Genomic DNA, 20,360 nt, shown 5'->3' on the forward strand with positions numbered 1-20,360 from the left:
TCTGTTAGTTCATCCATAATGCACAATTTTTAAACAGCGTACATTCATCAGCATAATTCGCTAAACGTTATATGAAATTTTATGAAGAAAACATTTACATCACATGCGCAATTTTCTTGATGGACGGACTTTTTGACGTTACGTCATAGCATATTTTGATAAGAACATGAATATAATATTGACACATCATTTAAATGTTATTAACCTATTCAATTACAACTATTAATGTAACACTTGATCAATATCAAATTTCGTATTTTGCATGGTTTGTTTTTGAATACACGTTTAAAAACAACAAATAAAATAAGTTGTAAATGAAATAAGTTTTACACAAGACAAACACATACCATATCTCCAGGTTATTTTCAAAACTGTGTTGACTGCCATTACTACGAAAGTACAAGTTTTTAAATGAAATAACGAAATAAATCCTGAACTTCTTCCATTTAGCTTTTGTTTTGACATTTTTATTATCTTATATTTATTCAAACCAAGTTATACATGAACAGCACATTCGTCTTTAAATACTACTTGTATGTATACGTTGCCCTGTATCTTTTTGAGCAACAGTATTTAAAAGTATTTTATTAAAATAATAGACTTGCAAAACCAGCATAATTGTTGATAACCTGTCATCAGGCTAACGGAGTTCACATTTTGCAAATGCATTTTGTGTTTTGACCTTTTTGGTCAGTCATCCTGGTTATTCACAATATCATGAGGCGTTTATGACACAAAGGTTGCATTATATCAAACCATTCAGAACAGTAGTATTATGTTATAACGTATTGGATTGTTGGTTACATGGTTAACACGTACTACAGTATTTTTAAAATGGTATCAACGCCATTGATAAGAAATGAAGCATTAGGAAGACTAGCAAGCACTGATGAACAAAGTATAAAAATTAAGTGTCTTGAAACATTACACGTGTTTATATTTTGCGTACACAACCGGATTTATAAGCGGGATATTTTGAGTAAAACGCCGAAATATATTGCTGACATAATTATTTTGTTTACCAAATATCTCCACTCAATATTTACGCCATTGCTTTCGGATTGGCAAGACGCGTCCAATTGTTTCGTATCATTTGATCAATTGTTCAAGTTATCTTCTTTGTGAGGGAAAACTATTTTTTTCCTGTTTACGTGTTATTTGGTGTTTTATTTCAACATAATCTTCCGGTCTTTACATACGTGTCAGTTGGATTTGAATGAATTTTCTTCCTGTTCAATGGTGTCGTATCATATGATCAATTGTTCAAGTTTTCTTCTTTGTCAGGGAAAACTATTTTTTCCTGTTAACGTCTTATTTGGTGTTTTATCTCAACATATTATTCCGGTCTTTACATCCATTTCAGTTAAATTTGAATGAATTTTCTTCCTGTCTTTTTTAGTTTCGGGTTTGAATTATAAAATTGGAAAACCAATCAAGCACACGCGAGTAAGTTGTACTTCAGGTAGAAGTGTGATTTTGCTTTCAATGTATAATATTGCTTCATAAGCTCACCTGAAAATACGTCATAATGTTATAAGTCAGTCGTAATTGTATGTAGTGAGTTCTACTATTCAACTCCGTTAAAACCAAAGCGGTGTTTAAAACAGTATTTCAATATATAATTTTCATTTTTTGCAAATGAAATAAACCAGGAAATGTAATGTTCAAATTATACATTATATATATGTTTTTAATACATAATGACTATTTTACCGTCTTTGTTCAACTTTAATATAACTTGTCACCCAATCAACGGAACTGTACGTAATCCAACTCGGCTTTCGGCTTTTCACGTCCCAACGTCCCGACGTTTGTGAGTCTAGAAATTTAGTTAGGTAGGAGCAATGTGACACACTCTGGGTTTTCCGGACATTTCCGGGTTTTATACCTCCCCTTTGGTATTAATAATGCATTTTAAAATTTAAGACGAACGTTCAACATTTAGGTACGGAATGAACGAGCAAACCAGTCTGTACACTGCCTATTAAAAAGACGGGCCGAATGATGAAAATGCGGCATGCTAGCCTCCTGGTCTGTTATCATGCTTATAGAATAAGCAAGACCACTGTGCAGGAGAGTGCCAATATTTTAGCATGATTGCTCCGAAAATAGCACTGACAATGTTATCGGGTGTCAACATCCGGTTTTGTAAAACTTAATAACGGCTCTAATACAATCTATTTTTTTGTATTTCTCAACCCACCTGGTTGTCCACGGACAACTTCATTGAAAAAAATCAGTTGCCCGGACAAGCAAATGTACGACTCGGGCAACTCGGACATTTGATTTCGCCAACCCTGCTTGATTAAAATATGACCCAGAATAAGATAGCGAATTATCGAGGATGATTGTTGTGGCAACTAGACTAGTTGCCACAACAAGCATCATCCGATTATTCACTATCTGTTTCTGGGTCATATTCCTTTGATGCCAGGTTAAGTTTTTGTATTGCTATATCAACAGCTGTCTCAATCATTGTCAGCTCATCATTCCGCTCAGTTACATCAGTCTGGACCCCAGCATTCACAAGGGTAATAACTGGTGCTGATGCTAAGGCCCTTTGCTGCTTTGGGGGAATCTTCCGCCTCTCCTTCTTGTCTAGTCACAACTTGACTGCTGACTTGACATGCTGCTTGGCTTCAGTACTTAAATAGTAAAATACATGTAATCAATATGAAAATGTAGCATTTTTTTCAGATTAAATTTTACTTTTGAACTTTTTTTTATTTAAGGAAGAGAATGAATGGCCCATTTATAATAGAAGACACTGTGCAAGATCATGAATGACATTACAATTTTGTCAGAGGACCCCTGGAAAAGATGCCATTTTACCTGTTTGGCTCAGGACCATTTATGCACACATGCATCAGGGACTCCAGCATAGTTGTGCTAAGTCTGTTGCGTAGCCTTGTTTTGAGAGCCTATAAATGGGATTTAATGATTATCTAACAATATAGTTTAATTCCATTTTTGGCAAGAAATGACTTGGTATGAGACAGCAGTGATATTTTTACAAATTTTCTCATATGAGTCCTGGGACTCGATAACTTGCAAATCTATGAGTTCCCTAATTGAAAGAACCAGTCCAAATATTAAACACTATTATATTTTTAGAAATTCCAATGCATTTTTAAAACCCACATAACTCAAAACTGTACATCTTAAAAGGTTTTTGTGAGTCCAGGATGAAGGACTCGCAGATTAAAAAAATCACTGAGACAGTGAAAAGGCTAAAATGCCATTGGAACTGATTGGTTTTTACATATAAAAAAATGCTGAAATTTTAGAGAAGCAAGATCTGTTAACATTTAAGTAAATAAAAGACAATCATGTTCCAAAAGGGTAACCTTTAGAGTGCTGGCTCCTCTTTCAGGCCATGCATTTGAAACCGGAAGAGAGGCAACAATCTCTATGATGTGCATCATGGTTCGATAAAGCTGTCTCACAGCAGTGTTTCTCAATAGCTGAAGGATACACCATTCTGTTGGTGACGTCTTGGACTCTGGAGATTTCACAGACACTGGAATATGGGGCTTCATGCCATCTCTGATGTGATATTTCAGTCCCTCCCATTTAGCTTTCAACCTTTAAAAATAGCATTTGAAGAAAAATTTGTTAGGAATTAGATTTGTCTTATATTAGTTCAAAAATGATACAATGGATATAAGTGTGTGTTTTTTCGAAAAATCATCCAAACCTATATGCCTGGCGTTGTCATCACATTTTGCAAAATGATAATCAACCTTAAGGAAATATTTGTAAAAACATTTTTTTTCAATTGTGCAAGGTTCTTTACTTTGGTTTTAATAAGTTTTAATAAGCATAATAATATTTGAACCATTAAACATTAATTTAGTCAAGATTGAGATTTCGTGCATCAAAGATTGAAAACAGCTACATATCCAAATTGAAGTATTAACCCATTCATGTCTAATGAAAGACTCACCCTCCTGTAAAATGTGGTGACAAATAAATCCACTTACCGCTTGGAGGATCAAAACTCCGCGGAGAAACCAAACATCAGCGAAATCTGTAGAAAATCGAATAAAAACGAGATGTAAGTGTAGCAGGAAAGTGCATTTAATCGGAGGTACCGGTAAATGATAAACGTTAACAAAACTGGAACAAGATAACTGCAACAGTGAACTATCGTTCTTACTCGAAACACAAACGAAAAAGTCGTTTATTTTTCTTTTTCTTTTTGACATATTCAATTGTTGACTTTGTCACAGTTTGTGACCTTGAATCAAAGTCGTACAGTCTCCTTACCCGCTCCGCGATTGGACAATTATATCGATACGACCAATGAGAACGCAGTTAACATATATCGGTTAAGGTTGTTTACTTCCGTTTCCGACAGTTAGTATATTAACGAATACTAAATATCTCGTCATCGTCGTGAAAATTTGCCGATTTTTTAATATTTTTACTGTGTGACATACCATGGTCTTTTTGTCAGCAAATGACAACATAGTTTATTATGTATATTTACTGTGCTTAACAGCTTAAATAGTATCTTAATTTTTCTTGATGAGATTTTTAAAGGAAAACGTACAATGGTGTTTTAAGACACAAAATAACGTCATAGTACAACTTGACAGAATCGGAATAATATCAAACATAGTCGTATAGACAATCCCAGAATCGATAAGATGGGCGCCGCCAAATTGGCTATTACGTAACCCGCGATTGAAAACGGTACTGAGGAATTTGACAGATTACGACGTTATCATAGTGTACACCCGCTTTATTCCAATAAACAGTACTTTATGACTTCGCACATTAGGATTGAAAACAAGTGAAATATGAAACCAAGTGTCGATATGTATCACATCGTAAATAAATATAATTTAAATTAAAAATATACAACACGATAGATTCATAAAATATGTGTCTCTGCAACAATATTCAGTGACAACACGTAATGTTTAAGGCCGAGTTGGCATTTTTAAGCATACCTTTCAGCATAATGCCTTTGTAAAAAGTTTGATTATTTCTTTATGGAATACAATTATTCAAGCATAATTATAAAGGTATAGACAGATCTAAAGTGTGAAGTAAACGTTGTGATTTTAGCGTAAATAGTGCCGGAGATATTAACAAAGATCTATCAATATATCAAGATTGGAAACATCCATTCAGACCATATTTTTTTGATAGATCTTTGATATTAATTAGATAGATTTAAGATCGATGTAGACAATTAAATTGATATCTGCCTATATTATTTCTTATTAAATGTCGTACTTTCTATACTTTCCGGAGATATTCATTAAGAAACGTTGCAAGATTAAAGACTTAGGACGACTTCTTTAATTGAATAATACATCTCTTCGTTTGTCTAAACAGTTTCCATTTCGCTATTAATATTTCCCTTGTAAGAGTCATTTTAAAGGTAATATACAAAGCTATAGCCGAAATGAAGTTTGTGATTATTAAATTGTTTCGTAAATCTTTGCTATCGAAACTCCGTAAGATTTTCAGGTAGAGATTTTTTAATAATTAAAATTATGTATCTAGTTTAGTCTAAGACTAGAGTGGTTTTTAGCAATCTTTTATTAAAAAATCGCTCTCAAGCTAATACAAAAATAACTAGCCGGAAATGAATTTTGTGATTTAAATGAACAAGTATCGGAGTTATTCGCTTGCAAAACTGTGTAAGATGTCAGGATATGTCATACTTTTTTATTGAAAAGGACATATCAGCTTTTGTTTACAACTTTTTTTTATTATTATTTAAATAACGTTATACATGTTGCCTGAAATATTAGTAAATTTTCTTAATAACATCTTAATTCACGATTGACATGTTCATCATAAATGAGCCTTAAAAATAAACTTAAATAGTTCCAATTGTGTTCCCTAGATTTCCTAAACGTATGTCTGTATTAATGTTCGTAAAACGGTCTAAATTTACGCTTAAAAATAAAAAACGCACAAAATAAGTGATTTATTTTTCTTTAATTACGGATTATAAATGACATCAACACACATCTCTTGAACAAAACATCTGCGATAAAGGCGCGAACGAATTCGCTCAATGGGAGGCGATGTTCCAAGTGTGGATTAAAAGCGTTTATGGGTTTGCCCGTGACACCACATGTCTGCACATGTGTTGATACCGAAATTTAGATAAGATATCACGCGTCACCTTTAAATAACATGTTAAATGACAATCAAGACCTTATTCATGCCAGGGACCTACATAAATAGATCCATGTCCATGCTGTGTGTTATTACTCTTAAACGAATGCAGATGAACCTTATTTCTACTAATTACGTAATTTATATTACTAAAAAAACACGAACTATCATGTGGTTGTCAGATCGATAACAGAAACTCTTTAAATCCTCAAATATATTTGATAAACCCGTTTCGCTTCCTTGTTTTGCGTAGGGACCTATACACACATATAAAGGTCCATGTTTATTTCTTCAGTACCGTTTTGGAGGCGCGCGAGAGTATTCAGGGGCGGGTTATCCGGGAGGTATCGATTTCTGGGATTGTCTATATAAAGCCCAGTTTATCGCTTAATGATAGCTTCACTTAGTGATTAAGAAACGTATTGTCCCAGCGTGTGTGTTTTCAAATTGTATACTGGTGTAACTTCAACAAGGAAGGTCTCGAAATCGCTACAAAAGCTTCACTTCTGATTCGTAAGAATGACGAAGACTTTATGATTAGATATGTTGAAATAATAATGCTTAAGCAACTTTACCAAATACGTGTTGCATAACTCACTAGACCTGTGCGTAGCGAAGTCAGAAACTATACAAATCTATCATGAATATTAATTAAATGAAGCCAGATGTCGACTTAATTGATTTCATATGGATAACCACCAACTAATGTTATATTAAAAACCTTTCAGCAACAACAAACAAGTTTTTGACAAAATCACAATGGAAAGAACCAAAAACTTAGAAATCAGCTCATACAAAAAAGATCTGAAAACATAATAATACTTTTTTGAACGCCATTTCAAGAACAATTCCTATTATGAGCATAATTATTTTTTTACAGCAAAACTACCACGCCCATCATCTAAAGTAAGCTATATTTCGTTTACTTAGTCATATCGATTAAAAATCCAAAAGCTGTAGTGATTGATGTTTAATTTTATTCACGAAAAGCAGGTACACAACAAGATCATTTGAAACATATATTATCCTTGCAATTAGTTATACGATATCCAGAAATATGTATAACTAATTTACATCACAAAATGATTTTACATCACAAGGCGAATTTAAAAGAATTTATGTTGCCCTTTTCCGACCCAGAAAAATAGGCTTGGGTAGGCTGTTAGGTACTTTTTTTCTGTTAACACATTGTACATGTAGTTTCACTGAAATTGAAATAAATGTGTGTTCAAAATACATTCTTGAACATTGCGTACGTTTAACGTAGACTTGTTTTTTAACGGGCTTTAAAGACTGTAAAATATCTCACTATAATTCATAATGAAAATATAACTATACCTAAAATGAACAATGACAATTTCTATAACATTTTATGATGTTCTATATTAAGTAGCGTTTTATAGTATGTGCACGTATGTGTACATTTTTCTTCTATACGTTAACGTGTATCGTTTACAGTCAAACACGGACAAATAAGTATATTTCAATAAATATATCATAATTGCATACGCTATATACTCGAAATATGTGAATCAACCATCGGGCTTGGTGTCTTTTTCGGCAGAAATTACACGAGGAATGAAACGTTAACGCGAGTATGTTTAACTAGTGTCTACCTTTTCTGTTATTTATAGAGAAGTAACTACTTGGACAGGTATGTAGGATTTCAATTTGTATAGTTGAAGCGAACTAAAGATGATATTATAATTTACTATTTCTCTCAAATTATGTTCTTTATGGTAAGGATTTACATTATACGCGTAATAAAGATACGTGAAACGCAAAGGTTATTTATCAGTTTAAGTATATAGCTTTTAAACTCAATTGTTATAGTGTGCAATCCAAAGTTTACGCTTTTATTGTTAAAGGAACATAAAATGTGTTGGTATAATATACGTTTATTATCCCCACGTTTTTCGGAGAAAAAGTAGGGGTTATGTGGTTATCTCCGCCGTCTGTCCGTTCGTCCGTCCGTCCCGGCCACTATCTCCTCCTACACTATCAGCACTAGCACCTTGAAACATACACAAATGGTAGCTATGAGCATATGTGCGAGGGTAATAACGACGTAATTTTGATTTGATCCCGGAGTCAAAAGTATTGGGGGTTTAGGTTGGGCCTGGTCAGAGATTTTCCTGCTACCGCGATTCGAAAAAGGCTCGTAACTACTTCAGATATTGCTTTCATATTTGGTATGCTTGTAGATCTAGACAACACCGTTCCATGGGCATACATTTTTTTACCCCTGTGACCGTGGCCTTGAACTTGTGGTCAGCGTTCAGGTTTCGAAATCTGCGACCGCGATACGAAAAAGGCTCATAAATACGGTGTCCCTTCAGAAATTGCTTTCATATTTATTATGCATGAGTATCTAGACATCATCTTTCCATGCGCATACAATTTTTAACCCTGTGACCTTGACCTTGAACTTGAGGTCAGCGTTCAGGTTTTGCAATCTGCTACCGCGATTCGAAACGGCTCATAACTACTGTGTCCCTGCAGATATTGCTTTCATATTTGGTATGCATGTGTATCTTTACAACACCTTTCCATGTGTATAAAATGTTTAACCCCTGTGACCTTGACCTTGAACTTGAGGTCAGCATTCAGGTTTCGAAATGTGAGACCGCGATTCGAAAAAGGCTCAAACATACTCTGTCCCTTTCATATTTGGTACGCATGTGTATCTGGGCAACAGCTTTCCATGCGCATGAAATTTTTGAACGTGGGGTCCGCGTTCAGGTTTCGAAATCTGCGACCGCGATTCAAAAAAGCTCATAACGTATGTGTCCTTTCAGATATTGCTTTCATATTGGGTACGCATGTGTATCTGCACAAGTCCTTTCCTTGCGCAAAAAAATATTTCACCCCCGTGACCTTGACCTTGAACTTAGGGTAGGCGTTTAGATTTTGAAATCTATTATGTGGTTAGCTCCGCCGTCTGTCCGTCCGTTCATCCTGACCACTATCTCCTACACATGGTTGCTATGGGCACATGTGCGACAGTGCACAATTTGGAATTTAGATCTGACCCCTTGGTCAAAAGTTATGGGGGTTGGGGTGGAGCCGGGTCAGAGATTTTCACTCATTTGTTAAGGTTATTTTTCATTTACTTCTTCATTTCTACACCGATATACTTCCAATTGATACCGAACATCTCATATGACAATACGGTCAATCTCAACTATGCATAATCTTATGAAAACTGATTCTTGGTTTAGCGTGCATATGGGATGGAGGAGCATTTATTTTTGCCTTTTAAAAAGTTGTTTCATATTGTGGAAAATTGAGTTTTAAAATGTATACACGATGGCTTATTAAATTCCAACAAAATCTTTGTTTTTTCATTTAAAAACAAGATATGTGTTTGTCAGAAACACAATACCCCCTATTGCGCCGCTTTGAAGCCATATATTTGACCTTGAAGGATGACCTTGACCATTCACCAATCAAAATGTGCAGCTACATGCGATGCACATGCATGCCAAATATCAAGTTGCTATATTCAATATTGCAAAAGTTAGGGCAATGTTAAAGTTTTTAGACGGAAGGACAGACAGACAGACTGACGGACAATTCAAAAACTATATGCCACCCTACCGGGGGCATAAAAAACTGTATTCTTAATGTGATTTTAGGTGTTATTGGTGTCTCCACTCTATTGGAATAACCAATTTACACTTAAAGCTAAAACAGGGCTAATCCATTATATTCACCACCAGGTTCATTTAAGTGCTTACTGGGTCAAACATGCGGCGTGGGGACACGCGTCGGCCTCTGCCGCGCCACTTCTAGTTACAATTGTTGCCTTGACAGTTGACCATATTTAGATTTTTGGTTGCCCAGCTAAAGAGTATCGGTCTGGCCAGAAAAACAACATCTGGAATTTAGTTGCATCAAATGCACAGAAAGAATTGTTTCTCAAATTCAATCAAGCTCTCCACTTATTCCATCCTGAGAAACCCTTTTGGTGTCTCAATACTGGTAATAGTAAACCCAACTGAGAACCATATGGCTTTTGTCTGTATACCGTTTCTGACTGCCTGGCTTGTCACTATAATGATTTATTTTTTTTTGGGGGGGGGGATCTAAGTGGATTTTACTATTTCTTATTTTACACCAAAGAGTTTTCCCTGTACCACTGTACAGTGTTGTACGATTGTTTATGGTATAGAACCTAAACATATGGATTAAATCTCAAAGTTTGTCGCCCTGCAGAACATCTGCAATGTTGTACCGATAATTAATGCAATTTAAAGGGATCTTTTCACGCTTTGGTAAATTGACAAAATTGAAAAAAGTTGTTTCAGATTCGTAAGTTTTCGTTTTAGTTATGATATTTGTGAGGAAACAGTAATACTGAACATTAACCATGCTCTAATATAGCCATTATATGCATCTTTTGACGATTTCAAAACCTAAAAATTATAAAGCGTTGCAACGCGAAACGATTGAATAATTTGGAGAGTTCTGTTTTTGTCGTTAAATTTTGTGCAACTACGAAGATTGCTTATATAACGTATAAAATACGTCGAGGGTGTGTATTCGGCGAAATAGCTCAGTAGGCTAGAGCGTTTTTACTTCAGGACTCTGGCAGGACTCCAGGGGTCACTAGTTCGAAACCTGCTCCGGGCAATGTTCTTTTCCTTTTTTTAATTTTATTCTTGATTTTTTACTGCAGCTTTTACGATCCAATGTTTACATTTATCGATATAAAGCATTTAATCAATAAGTTAAAAAAAATGCCAAAATCTGTGAAAAGGCCCCTTTAAGAAATACTTGTTCTTTCAGTTTGAATAATGGTGTTGTTTACACTTCAATAAACAACTAATTGGCTTTCTACACATTTAATTAACATTTGAATATTTTGTATGTAATGACAACTAATGTTTAACAATAACAGAAACAAATATTCTATTATATTACTCCTCAGAGATATTGGTCCTTCTATATCTATATTATCAGTTAATTTAGTCCAAATTTAATGGTGTGTAACCCGAACTATATTTTCGGTGTAATATCTTCCGCCTAGAGGCGTTAGACATATCCTTCCACCAAATACACCCGAGAGACGATCGCCGTTATGGCGGAATTGTCCGAGGAGTCCCGATTGCGTTACCGATACTGAGTTTTAGTAGTGTCTAACCTTTATTTGGTCGATAGTGGAGGTAAACACTTGCACCGATTCGTCTAGTTTCGCTTTGGAAGCGAACGATTGGAGTGATTTTATTTTAATTTGTCTACCAAATTATGTTGTTTATGACACGGATCTATGTTAAAGGGTAAGAATTGATTGAGAAAAGAGAAGGTTCTTAATAAGTAAAAATATATCATTGATAAGCTCAATTTATATTTTGAAATCGAAAGTGACTTTCTTCTTTGTAAAGGAACAAAAATAACATTATGGATGTGTTGTTGTTATTTAAGTGTAAGTTTAGTTTGCGAGTAATTGGATTATAATTGTTTTTGTTTTGTTTACTGTGAACAGATAAATAGCATAAGCACAACACTGTTTGCATTGTCTTACTTTTGAAAATGCATTTCTAAAAGTGACCATTTCTCACATAATGTATATGATCTAATTGTTTGAGTAGTACAAATGACTGCCTTATTGACCGACCAACACACACATACAGAGAGTTTATTATACAACAGTACATTGCACTCAAACTCAAATATACACATTATTTTCTGTCATCAGTATACAAAAATAGAGCTAATCAATTAGAAACGCAAATAGACTACTTTCCATCAAGGGTGTGATGAAACCTATTGAAAAGTATTATTTGATATTCTTGTTCTAATAATGAAAGCTTTTTCGAGTTAATGTATAATAAACAGCTATTTTTTCTTAAATAATTGAAACAGCCGCACATACATGTAAAATGGGAATATATATTTTTTTAATCAACGTCATAGCAATCTAAACAATAGCGTTCATTTCGTGGAATGCTGTTCTGAGAATATATGCATGTTTGGATGTTTAACTGGTGTACAGAGATTCTTTAACGTATACTGCGAAAACTGCGTATCGGTGGGTACGACGTATCGATGTAATCCAAAACATGCCGAATATCTGCCCCAAAACTTCTTAGTTCCGGTGCCGAATGTTTACAAGTTTTTCCCTACTTTATTATAAACAAAAAATAACCGTTAAATGGCCTGTTTACGGGTAAGTTTGTTGTCGTTTATAACAAAATACGATGTCAGTGTCAAAATCGTGCACAGTTGCATAAGTTCTGTTAAGCATTGCGAGAGTATTTCACGTTTTTCGATTGCTATTTTACCGAATTGAAACATGCCATAGTAAAATGACGTCACACGGTGAACCGCGTATTAGACGGTTTTGTATTTTTACATATATGGGCATGCTACTACAATGACCAGGGGTTTTTTTTACTAAGAAAATGACGCCGATATTCGGCGTCTTCCCCTACCAGAATATTTCCCCTAAAAATACCATTTCCCCTCCAAAAATATAATTTTTCACCAAAATATAATATTTTACCCTCAAAGAAATGTTTTTTTTTCTTTTGGGAAGTCGACACTTATCCAATTTGTACCATGTACAACGATCTCGCTCTCTCCCGACGAACACTCAAATCTCGGAATCCCAGTGATTCTATATATAGCTCTTAAATTACGTCATGGAAACCGGGCAACTAATCATGTGACTATTTTATTGGATTCAGGTCTTGCGCGAGAAGGGTGTTTCGTCAATTATTTACCGGAAACCAGTCGAATTTTCATCCGGGTTATGTGAAAGCCAAGATATAAACGTTAAAACAGAAAAAAGTCTCACAATTGGCGTTCATACACGAACAAAATAAAACGTTCGGACTCGGAAAATATTAATTGCGTTGACGCATTTTTAAGAATGAATCATCAAAAACCGTTGAAACCCATCAAGATTCGGAGGTACAAGTAATCAACATCGATTAATACTGTCGGATTATTGTGAAAGTGAAAGTATACAATCGGCAGCTGCCGCACCTTTCCCTTCCAATACTGTAGCAGATCTAGATCGTCAACCCATTCATCATGAAATTGAAATCATAATATTGACATGATCATTCCCCGGCCCCAGTTGAAAACATTTCCCATTATTAGATCTACACCTGCAACTTTATTTAGGACTTTGACTTTAATATCATACTTGTTCATGTGTTTAAGAACAAAAAGGTCAGAGACATGCCTCTTTTTCTAAAAAAAACCTGAAGTCTGTAGGTGAGTTATAGACATTGAAATGAGCAGTTTGTATTTTTTCCCCAAATATGTCTCTTTCGCGCTCGATTTTCCCCTTTTACCCAGCGTCCAGCGTCTTCCCCTTTTTGTAAAAAAAAACCCTGATGACTATAACACGCTCAACTTCATACCATTCAATTGAAATAAATGATGCCTTTTCTCGTATAATTTTCCGGCGTGTGTCCAATTATTTATTTTTTTAATTTCAGTTGCCCACTATCGTCATTTTGATTTGGGGAGAAGTCGATGTAAAATTGTAAAAGCTATATTGACACTAGAGGACTAGAAAGTTTTAAGTTATTGCTAAGTAGTTGTTGTTTTTTGAAATATGTAATAATGTTCCGTTTATTTTGTTATGTTTATATATATATATAGATTGGAAAAATATGCTGTTCAAACAGTGCGAATTACATATTTTATACATATGCCCTAGCGCTTTCGACTTTTCGTCTTCATCAGGGGCTTGTCAACACAGATATGGTTATACATGCAATAATTATCTATTTTTAGAACTTTCCGCTGTCATGTCCAATAGTCCATGTTCACAACAAACGCAAAAGTGCCAATATTCTTTGTATTTGCCAGAGAGATTTTACAAATTGTATACATATCTAATACGTAATTTTTATTCATTTAATCAAACCACTTGTGTTTAAATTTGTCAACATGTTTAAATTTAAACTCTCTAACAAATATATTTTCTTCTACAACGTTTGGTTTTTCAAATTCATTACCTTATTAATAATTACGTATTATGTTCATAGCATGTGTTAAACAATTTGTATAACCTTTATTACAATCGTTTACTGTTTTGTAAAAATTTGCATAATATTATCATCGTTTTTAAGAATTCAACCAATATTTCATAATGTTGACAAGTCCGTTTAAATACAATTGATACCGACCAAATTCTCAATGAACAGAAACATAACACGTATTTATGTAGATATGAAACAATGTTTGTAAAACTTTTAATGAAGCGTTCAATCATCTGACTTTTTGAAACTCCATACTTTTGAAGCATTATTTAATGTCGAACCCACAAAGGAGTTAAAACACTGACATAATAATTTTTGTACAATGTTTAAAGTCATGGTATTTTATCAAAATGTAGTCATGACTTTAAGCGCCTTTTTACCAACCATATGTTCTTGATTTAATCTAAGTCTTCGAGTACATTTCAACACTTCCTCAACATATACAATTATCAGCAACTTCAATAGCTTAATTGCTTTATTAGCCGATGCTGTTTTGTATAGCTTTAAACACAAATTACCATATGCATTGTCTGTCAATACGTCAATTAAAGCTAGCATTACTTAACAATCATACCCTCTCGTTTGCACATTTAATTTTAGCAGACAGACAGACAGACAGAATGTTTTATTGACGTAAACTTTACAGTTTTTTGTCATTTACAAAATAGTTACATGTATACAAAGCATTATGTCAACGTGATAACAAATAAGAATATTTAAATATCATATTGATCGCGTAAAGAGCATATTCATACATACATGATTTTAATTAATAAGTTGTATATAATAAAGATTTGTTTTAAGTATATAATAAAGATTTGTTTTAAATACTAATAAGAAACAAAAAAACAATAAAACAATAAAAAGTATTCGTGTTTCTCTAGATTAACATATACAGATGATGAAAACAATTATTTGTTATTAACTTTCATAGAAATATTGGAGGATGAAAACCATAAATATAGTTCAATTATTTAAACGTTATACAAGACAACTTGATACGGAAAAAAATGAAGAAAAAATAGTTAGTTAATATTTTAACTAATTTGTTCAAGATAAGTAAAATTTGATCATGCGTTAAGGCTATAAGTGAAGTATTTGAAATATACTAAACTGTACAACATATATAATTTAAAAACAAAAGGTAATTGTACAAAATTTGATTAATTTTTGTACATTTTACAAAATATGCAACAATAATATTTAAGTTGTGCTAGGCTAACATATTCAGATGATGAATAAGGTGAATGTACTAAGAACTTTTACAGACGAATGTTGAGGATGAACATAGTACGACCATCAAACATTAAAAAGACGAGTTTATTTACCCAACTACTAGATGAAGGGAAATTTATTAGTTAATATTTGAATATCCAGGGTTAGTTAGCTGTGTGGGGCTGCATTATGGCTTTACATATGAACTTGCTCAGGTTCCTTTAATTTTAGCCGATGGTCTGCGACATTGAGTCTTACAGGTTACCTTAAATAACCTTATGATCAATTGTTTGTAATGATGTTTAGTAGATTCTTTAAATTCATTGAAGGATTCCTAATCTTGCTGAACGACATTTGCTGGCTGTTAACGAGGTGGTCGGTACATGCGCTTCTCTTAAAGACGATCCGGGTTAAATCTCCACTCCCGGTGCATGTGAATAAGGTAAGTGGCCATAGTAACGGACATGTGGGGTTTTCTCAGTGTACTCACACACACACACACACACACACACACTTCCTCCTCCACACACAGCAAAATACCAAATTACATTGTAGGCAATAGCAGCAATTATTCCAAATTAGTCTCTAATTTCGGCAGTCTAGTAAGTTAATTATATAGGAGAGCAAGGACACACACATATCCCTCATATAATTCAGCTTCAGTTATGAAAGGACCACACAAACTTCGTTATACAATGCTCCAAAGAGTCGCTTCCTAAAAGGATGATCAAAGATACACTAGCCTGTAATAGTAGTATTCAATCAACATGGTTTATAAGCGAGTGTTTACATGTAAATAAGAACACATTGCGCAGTCAAAATGCCCATGGTTATGTTCGTGGCTTTGTGTGCCTGAAACATTATTCGTTTTCTTTACAAAGAGTCGGTGAGGGGTAAACGAAAGCGAAAACCGTTGCGGTAAATACAAAGGAAAAGGATGGTGAATTAATACGTGTTTATGATAATCTTAATCATTTAATGGGTTAATGCTACTTGTTTATTATAGAAACCTATTCAAATGTTTATCAACTTGTAAAGGAGCTATTGATTCATATGTGACTTGAATTTTGTTAATATTTGCATAGGCATGTGATTTTGTTTTTTTATCTATGGTTGGTCACATAAACAATCTTCCGACAATCTTTGTCCCAGTGAATACTCGCAATTCATATTTATAATTATTCTGGTTTCATAAAGACGCCATAAGACGTTTTAGTCACAGTTATACAATCAAACAGACTCATACCATTAAATAATTATGAAAGTTTAAATAGTTAATTGGATGTGCACTTAGAATATTTGTTCTATGACTAAGACGTCTTTAAGATGCCGGAATAATCATAACTCTTAATTGCTGTTACTCACTATTAATCAAGTTAGCTAGTTTAAGGGGCCAATAAATATATTCACATATTATACAAAATGATTTAATTTGAAAATTCAAATTATAGTCTTTCCCAGCTTTTAATTGTATTGAAAGGAAATCGTAAACATTATGTACATATATTTTAGGTAAAAATCACATATGAAATTAGTTCAGTTAAAGCTTTATTGATTAGCATTCTTCCACGGCACGTGACTTGTTTTCTATATACAAAGAAGGAAAACTACTGTTGTTTATTACCCCGATATACAAACGGTTGTTTAAAGTGACGTCACTTTTATTGTCCGCGCACTGTTTATGAATGAAAACGGCGTCATTTGATTTTAATGGTTGTGATGACGTCACGTTTCGCGGAATAGTGGAGGAAGTTTGGATAACATAATTTAAATAACAATTAAATCGCGGATAACTTATTAATGAAACCGTGTTAGAATCGAAATAATCAACGAGTAACCGTTGGTTAGTGCGGTAATAACCAACGGTATGTCGCTCCGATGCTTGTTATCAAACCACTCGGGCTGCGCCCTCGTGGTTTAATTCCTACGCATCGGAACTCCGTACCGTTGATTATTACCTCAATAACCAACGGTTACCCGTCGATTATGTGTTAATTAAACAAGGGTATTCAATAAAGTGAGCCTTTACAAAATAAAAAAGTATGAAATATACTTTCAATATAATTGAGAAAACATGTTCATGAAAATCAAACTGTAGTATTGGAATGAAATACATAAAGAAAAATATGCAATCGATCACCGTTATTGCGAATTTGCCACAGTCGAACACGAATGCACATTAGAATGAGAAAGAAGCCTATCGTGGGTTATTACCCCGATATACCAACGGTTGTAAGTACGACGTGACTTTGATTGTCCGCGCACTGTTTATAAATGAAGACGATGTCATTTGGTTTTCATTGTTGTGGTGGCGTACATTTTCGCGGAAAAGTGGAGGACTTTCGGTTAATATAATTCTCATTTATGACCTTTAAATCGCGGATAACTTATTAATGAAATCGTGTTAGAATCGAAATAATCGACGTGTAAGGGTTGGTTATTGCGGTAATAACCAACGGTACGTCGTTCCTGCGCCCTCTTGGTTTAATTTCTACGCATCGGAACTCCAAACCGTTGCTTATTACAAAAATAACCAACGCTTGTACACGCCAATTATTTCTTAAGCAATAAAATAATAATATTATTATATATTATTAATAATAAATATTGATATGGACCATAGCCTATTCACTATAACGATGATTTAGCAGTAGTGCATAATTCTGTGTCAACTTAAAACTTTTATAAGTGGCTAAGTCACACTTATGCGATAATATTAATCTTATTGTCATTGTTGTTGCTTTAAATCCTGTGTCAAGGCCCTGCTGCTGTTGTTATTGTTGTTTTGTTGTTGTTGTTGCTGTTGTTTATTGGCAGGCTTTTGTTAGATTTGCCATGGTGTAACTTAATTGTGTTCTGATTTTACTTGTTTAATTATAATAAATGGAATCTTAGACCAAATCAAATTTAGGTTGTAGAAGATATCACACTATTAAGCACTTGTTAATTTTCCAAATTTGGATGACATCCGATGGCAAATACAATATAAATTATGAAAAATGTAACTTTACGCATTGAAAACCCGGTAAGGTATTTTAATAGTAAACATTATATTTAACTTTTACTATTTCGTTGTTTGTATTTGTAACAAAATGGGCAAGCACTGAAAGCTATGGGTTTTCTGTTTAAAAAAAAGATTAAAGTAATGACCTTTTAGAAAAAGGTTTAGCAGGTTTTATGTGTTGATGGAGTTCTATTAACATAACTTACATGCAGATATATATCAACGTTATTACCGTTGGGTACGGTCTGAATTCCCAACACATGGGTACATTCAAATAAGTACATCACCCACATAAATGCGTGCAGTGCTAATTATAAACGTGGCTTAATTTAAACAACTACTATAAATATATCGAATGAAAATGATGTAGGAGCATACAATTTGCATTTGACACGTAGTCTTATATAATACTTTTGAATTATTAAATAAGTATGCTGGTCACCATGTTTGCAGATACATACTTGTGTATGTAAATATTTAAAGTGTTTATACAATACTTGTAATGGATTATAAATACAAAAATATAAGTACATAAAAAGAATTCCCTACATAACTTTGTGAGCGTATTTCATTAGATGAAAAAGTAATCGTTATCGTATGGTAGAACAGGATGAATATTAAGTGATTGAAAACAAGATAATGACGTTCGATGCTATGTTGTATGTATGTAATCAATTATGTTCGAAATAAATACACAACTAAGCTTGTTTATAATCAATGCGCATTTTACTCACATAATTGTACAGATGGCGGAAGGTGATCCATGGCGTGATACGGCGGAGCATGGAGGTATCCCACGTAACAGCGGCCTTTACAGTCGTCACTCTATAGTAAGAAGTGGTTTATGTGCAGCTCACGTAGAAGTTGTCAGTTCCGGTGTATTTGCAGTTCACGAAGAAGTTGTCAGTTCCGGTGTATATGCAGTTCACGTAGAAGTTGTCAGTTCCGGTGTATGTACAGTTCACGTAGCAGTTGTCAGTTCCGGTGTATGTGCAGTTCACGTAGAAGTTGTCAGTTTCGGTGTATGTGCAGTTCACGAAGAAGTTGCTAGTACTGGTGTATGTTCAGTTCAAGTAGAAGTTGTCAGTTTCGGTGTATGTGCAGTTCACGTAGAAGTTGTCAGTTTCGGTGTATGTGCAGTTTACGTAGAAGTTGCTAGTACTGGTGTATGTGCAGTTCACGTAGAAGTTGTCAGTTCCGGTGTATGTGAAGCTCATGTAGAAGTTGTCAGTTCTGGTTTATGTGCAGTTCACTTAGAACTGCTAGTACTGGTAAATAATCAATTCATGTAGATGTTGTACTTACTGGTGTATATATGAAGTTAACATAGAAGTTGTAAGAATTAAGGTATGTGATGTTTACATATAAGATTTAAGTACTGGTGTGTGTGTGCAGTTCATGTAAAAGTTTCAAGAAGTGATGTATTTGCAGTTTACTTAGATATTGATAAATAAACAAACACGTGTATGTGCAGTTCACGTAGAAGTTGTAAGTTCTGATGTATGTTCAATGCTCGTAGAAGTTGTAAGTACTGATGTATGTGCAGTGCTAGTAGAAGTTTCAAGTACTGATGTATATACAATACACATAGACATTAAGACTGACATTGTAATTACTGGTGTATGTGCATGGCACATATAAGTTGTATGTTTTGGTGTATGTGCAGTGCTCGTAGAAGTTGCAGCGATAGTTGAAAGTACTGGTGTTTAAGTAGTGCACATAGAAGTTGTAAGTACTGGTTTATCTGCAGTTCATACACGTTGCATGTACAGTTGTATGTGCAGTTCACATGCAAGTGTAAAGTAAGTACTGATGTATGTGCAGTTCACGTAGAAGCTGTAAGTAATGGTGTATGTGCAGTTCTATCACAAGTCGGTTTCGTAAAACACTATTATACATACATATTTCAAATACATATATCAGTATTTAATGTGAAAATAACATTGCGGAAAATTGATTATGAGTACAATTTACGTTCTTTTTACGTTGTGAAT

General features: G+C 34.0%; 2 protein-coding genes across 7 annotated transcripts in view; one reads left to right on the forward strand and one right to left on the reverse strand.

Annotated features, from left to right (window-relative positions):
- The window catches only part of LOC127869375 (uncharacterized), a 319,605-nt gene that overhangs the window by 248,371 nt on the left and 50,874 nt on the right, over window positions 1-20,360 (forward strand). Inside the window, exons 2-3 of one of the 3 annotated variants that reach the window (XM_052411890.1) lie at window positions 15,692-15,804; window positions 19,113-19,196. In XM_052411890.1, the coding sequence (XP_052267850.1) occupies window positions 19,113-19,196 (84 nt within the window). In that variant the 5' untranslated portion in view covers window positions 15,692-15,804. Of the gene's footprint in view, window positions 1-11,163; window positions 11,427-15,691; window positions 15,805-19,112; window positions 19,197-20,360 lie in introns of those variants that run through there. The other 2 variants (XM_052411888.1, XM_052411891.1) reach the window with 2 other exon arrangements.
- LOC127869372 (dipeptidyl peptidase 9-like) overlaps window positions 1-20,360 on the reverse strand; it is a 169,624-nt gene that overhangs the window by 45,835 nt on the left and 103,429 nt on the right. The gene's annotated exons all lie outside the window — the stretch shown is intronic.

The sequence above is a fragment of the Dreissena polymorpha genome, chromosome 2 (assembly GCF_020536995.1).
Source record: "Dreissena polymorpha isolate Duluth1 chromosome 2, UMN_Dpol_1.0, whole genome shotgun sequence".
In the NCBI taxonomy this organism is placed as follows: domain Eukaryota; kingdom Metazoa; phylum Mollusca; class Bivalvia; order Myida; family Dreissenidae; genus Dreissena; species Dreissena polymorpha.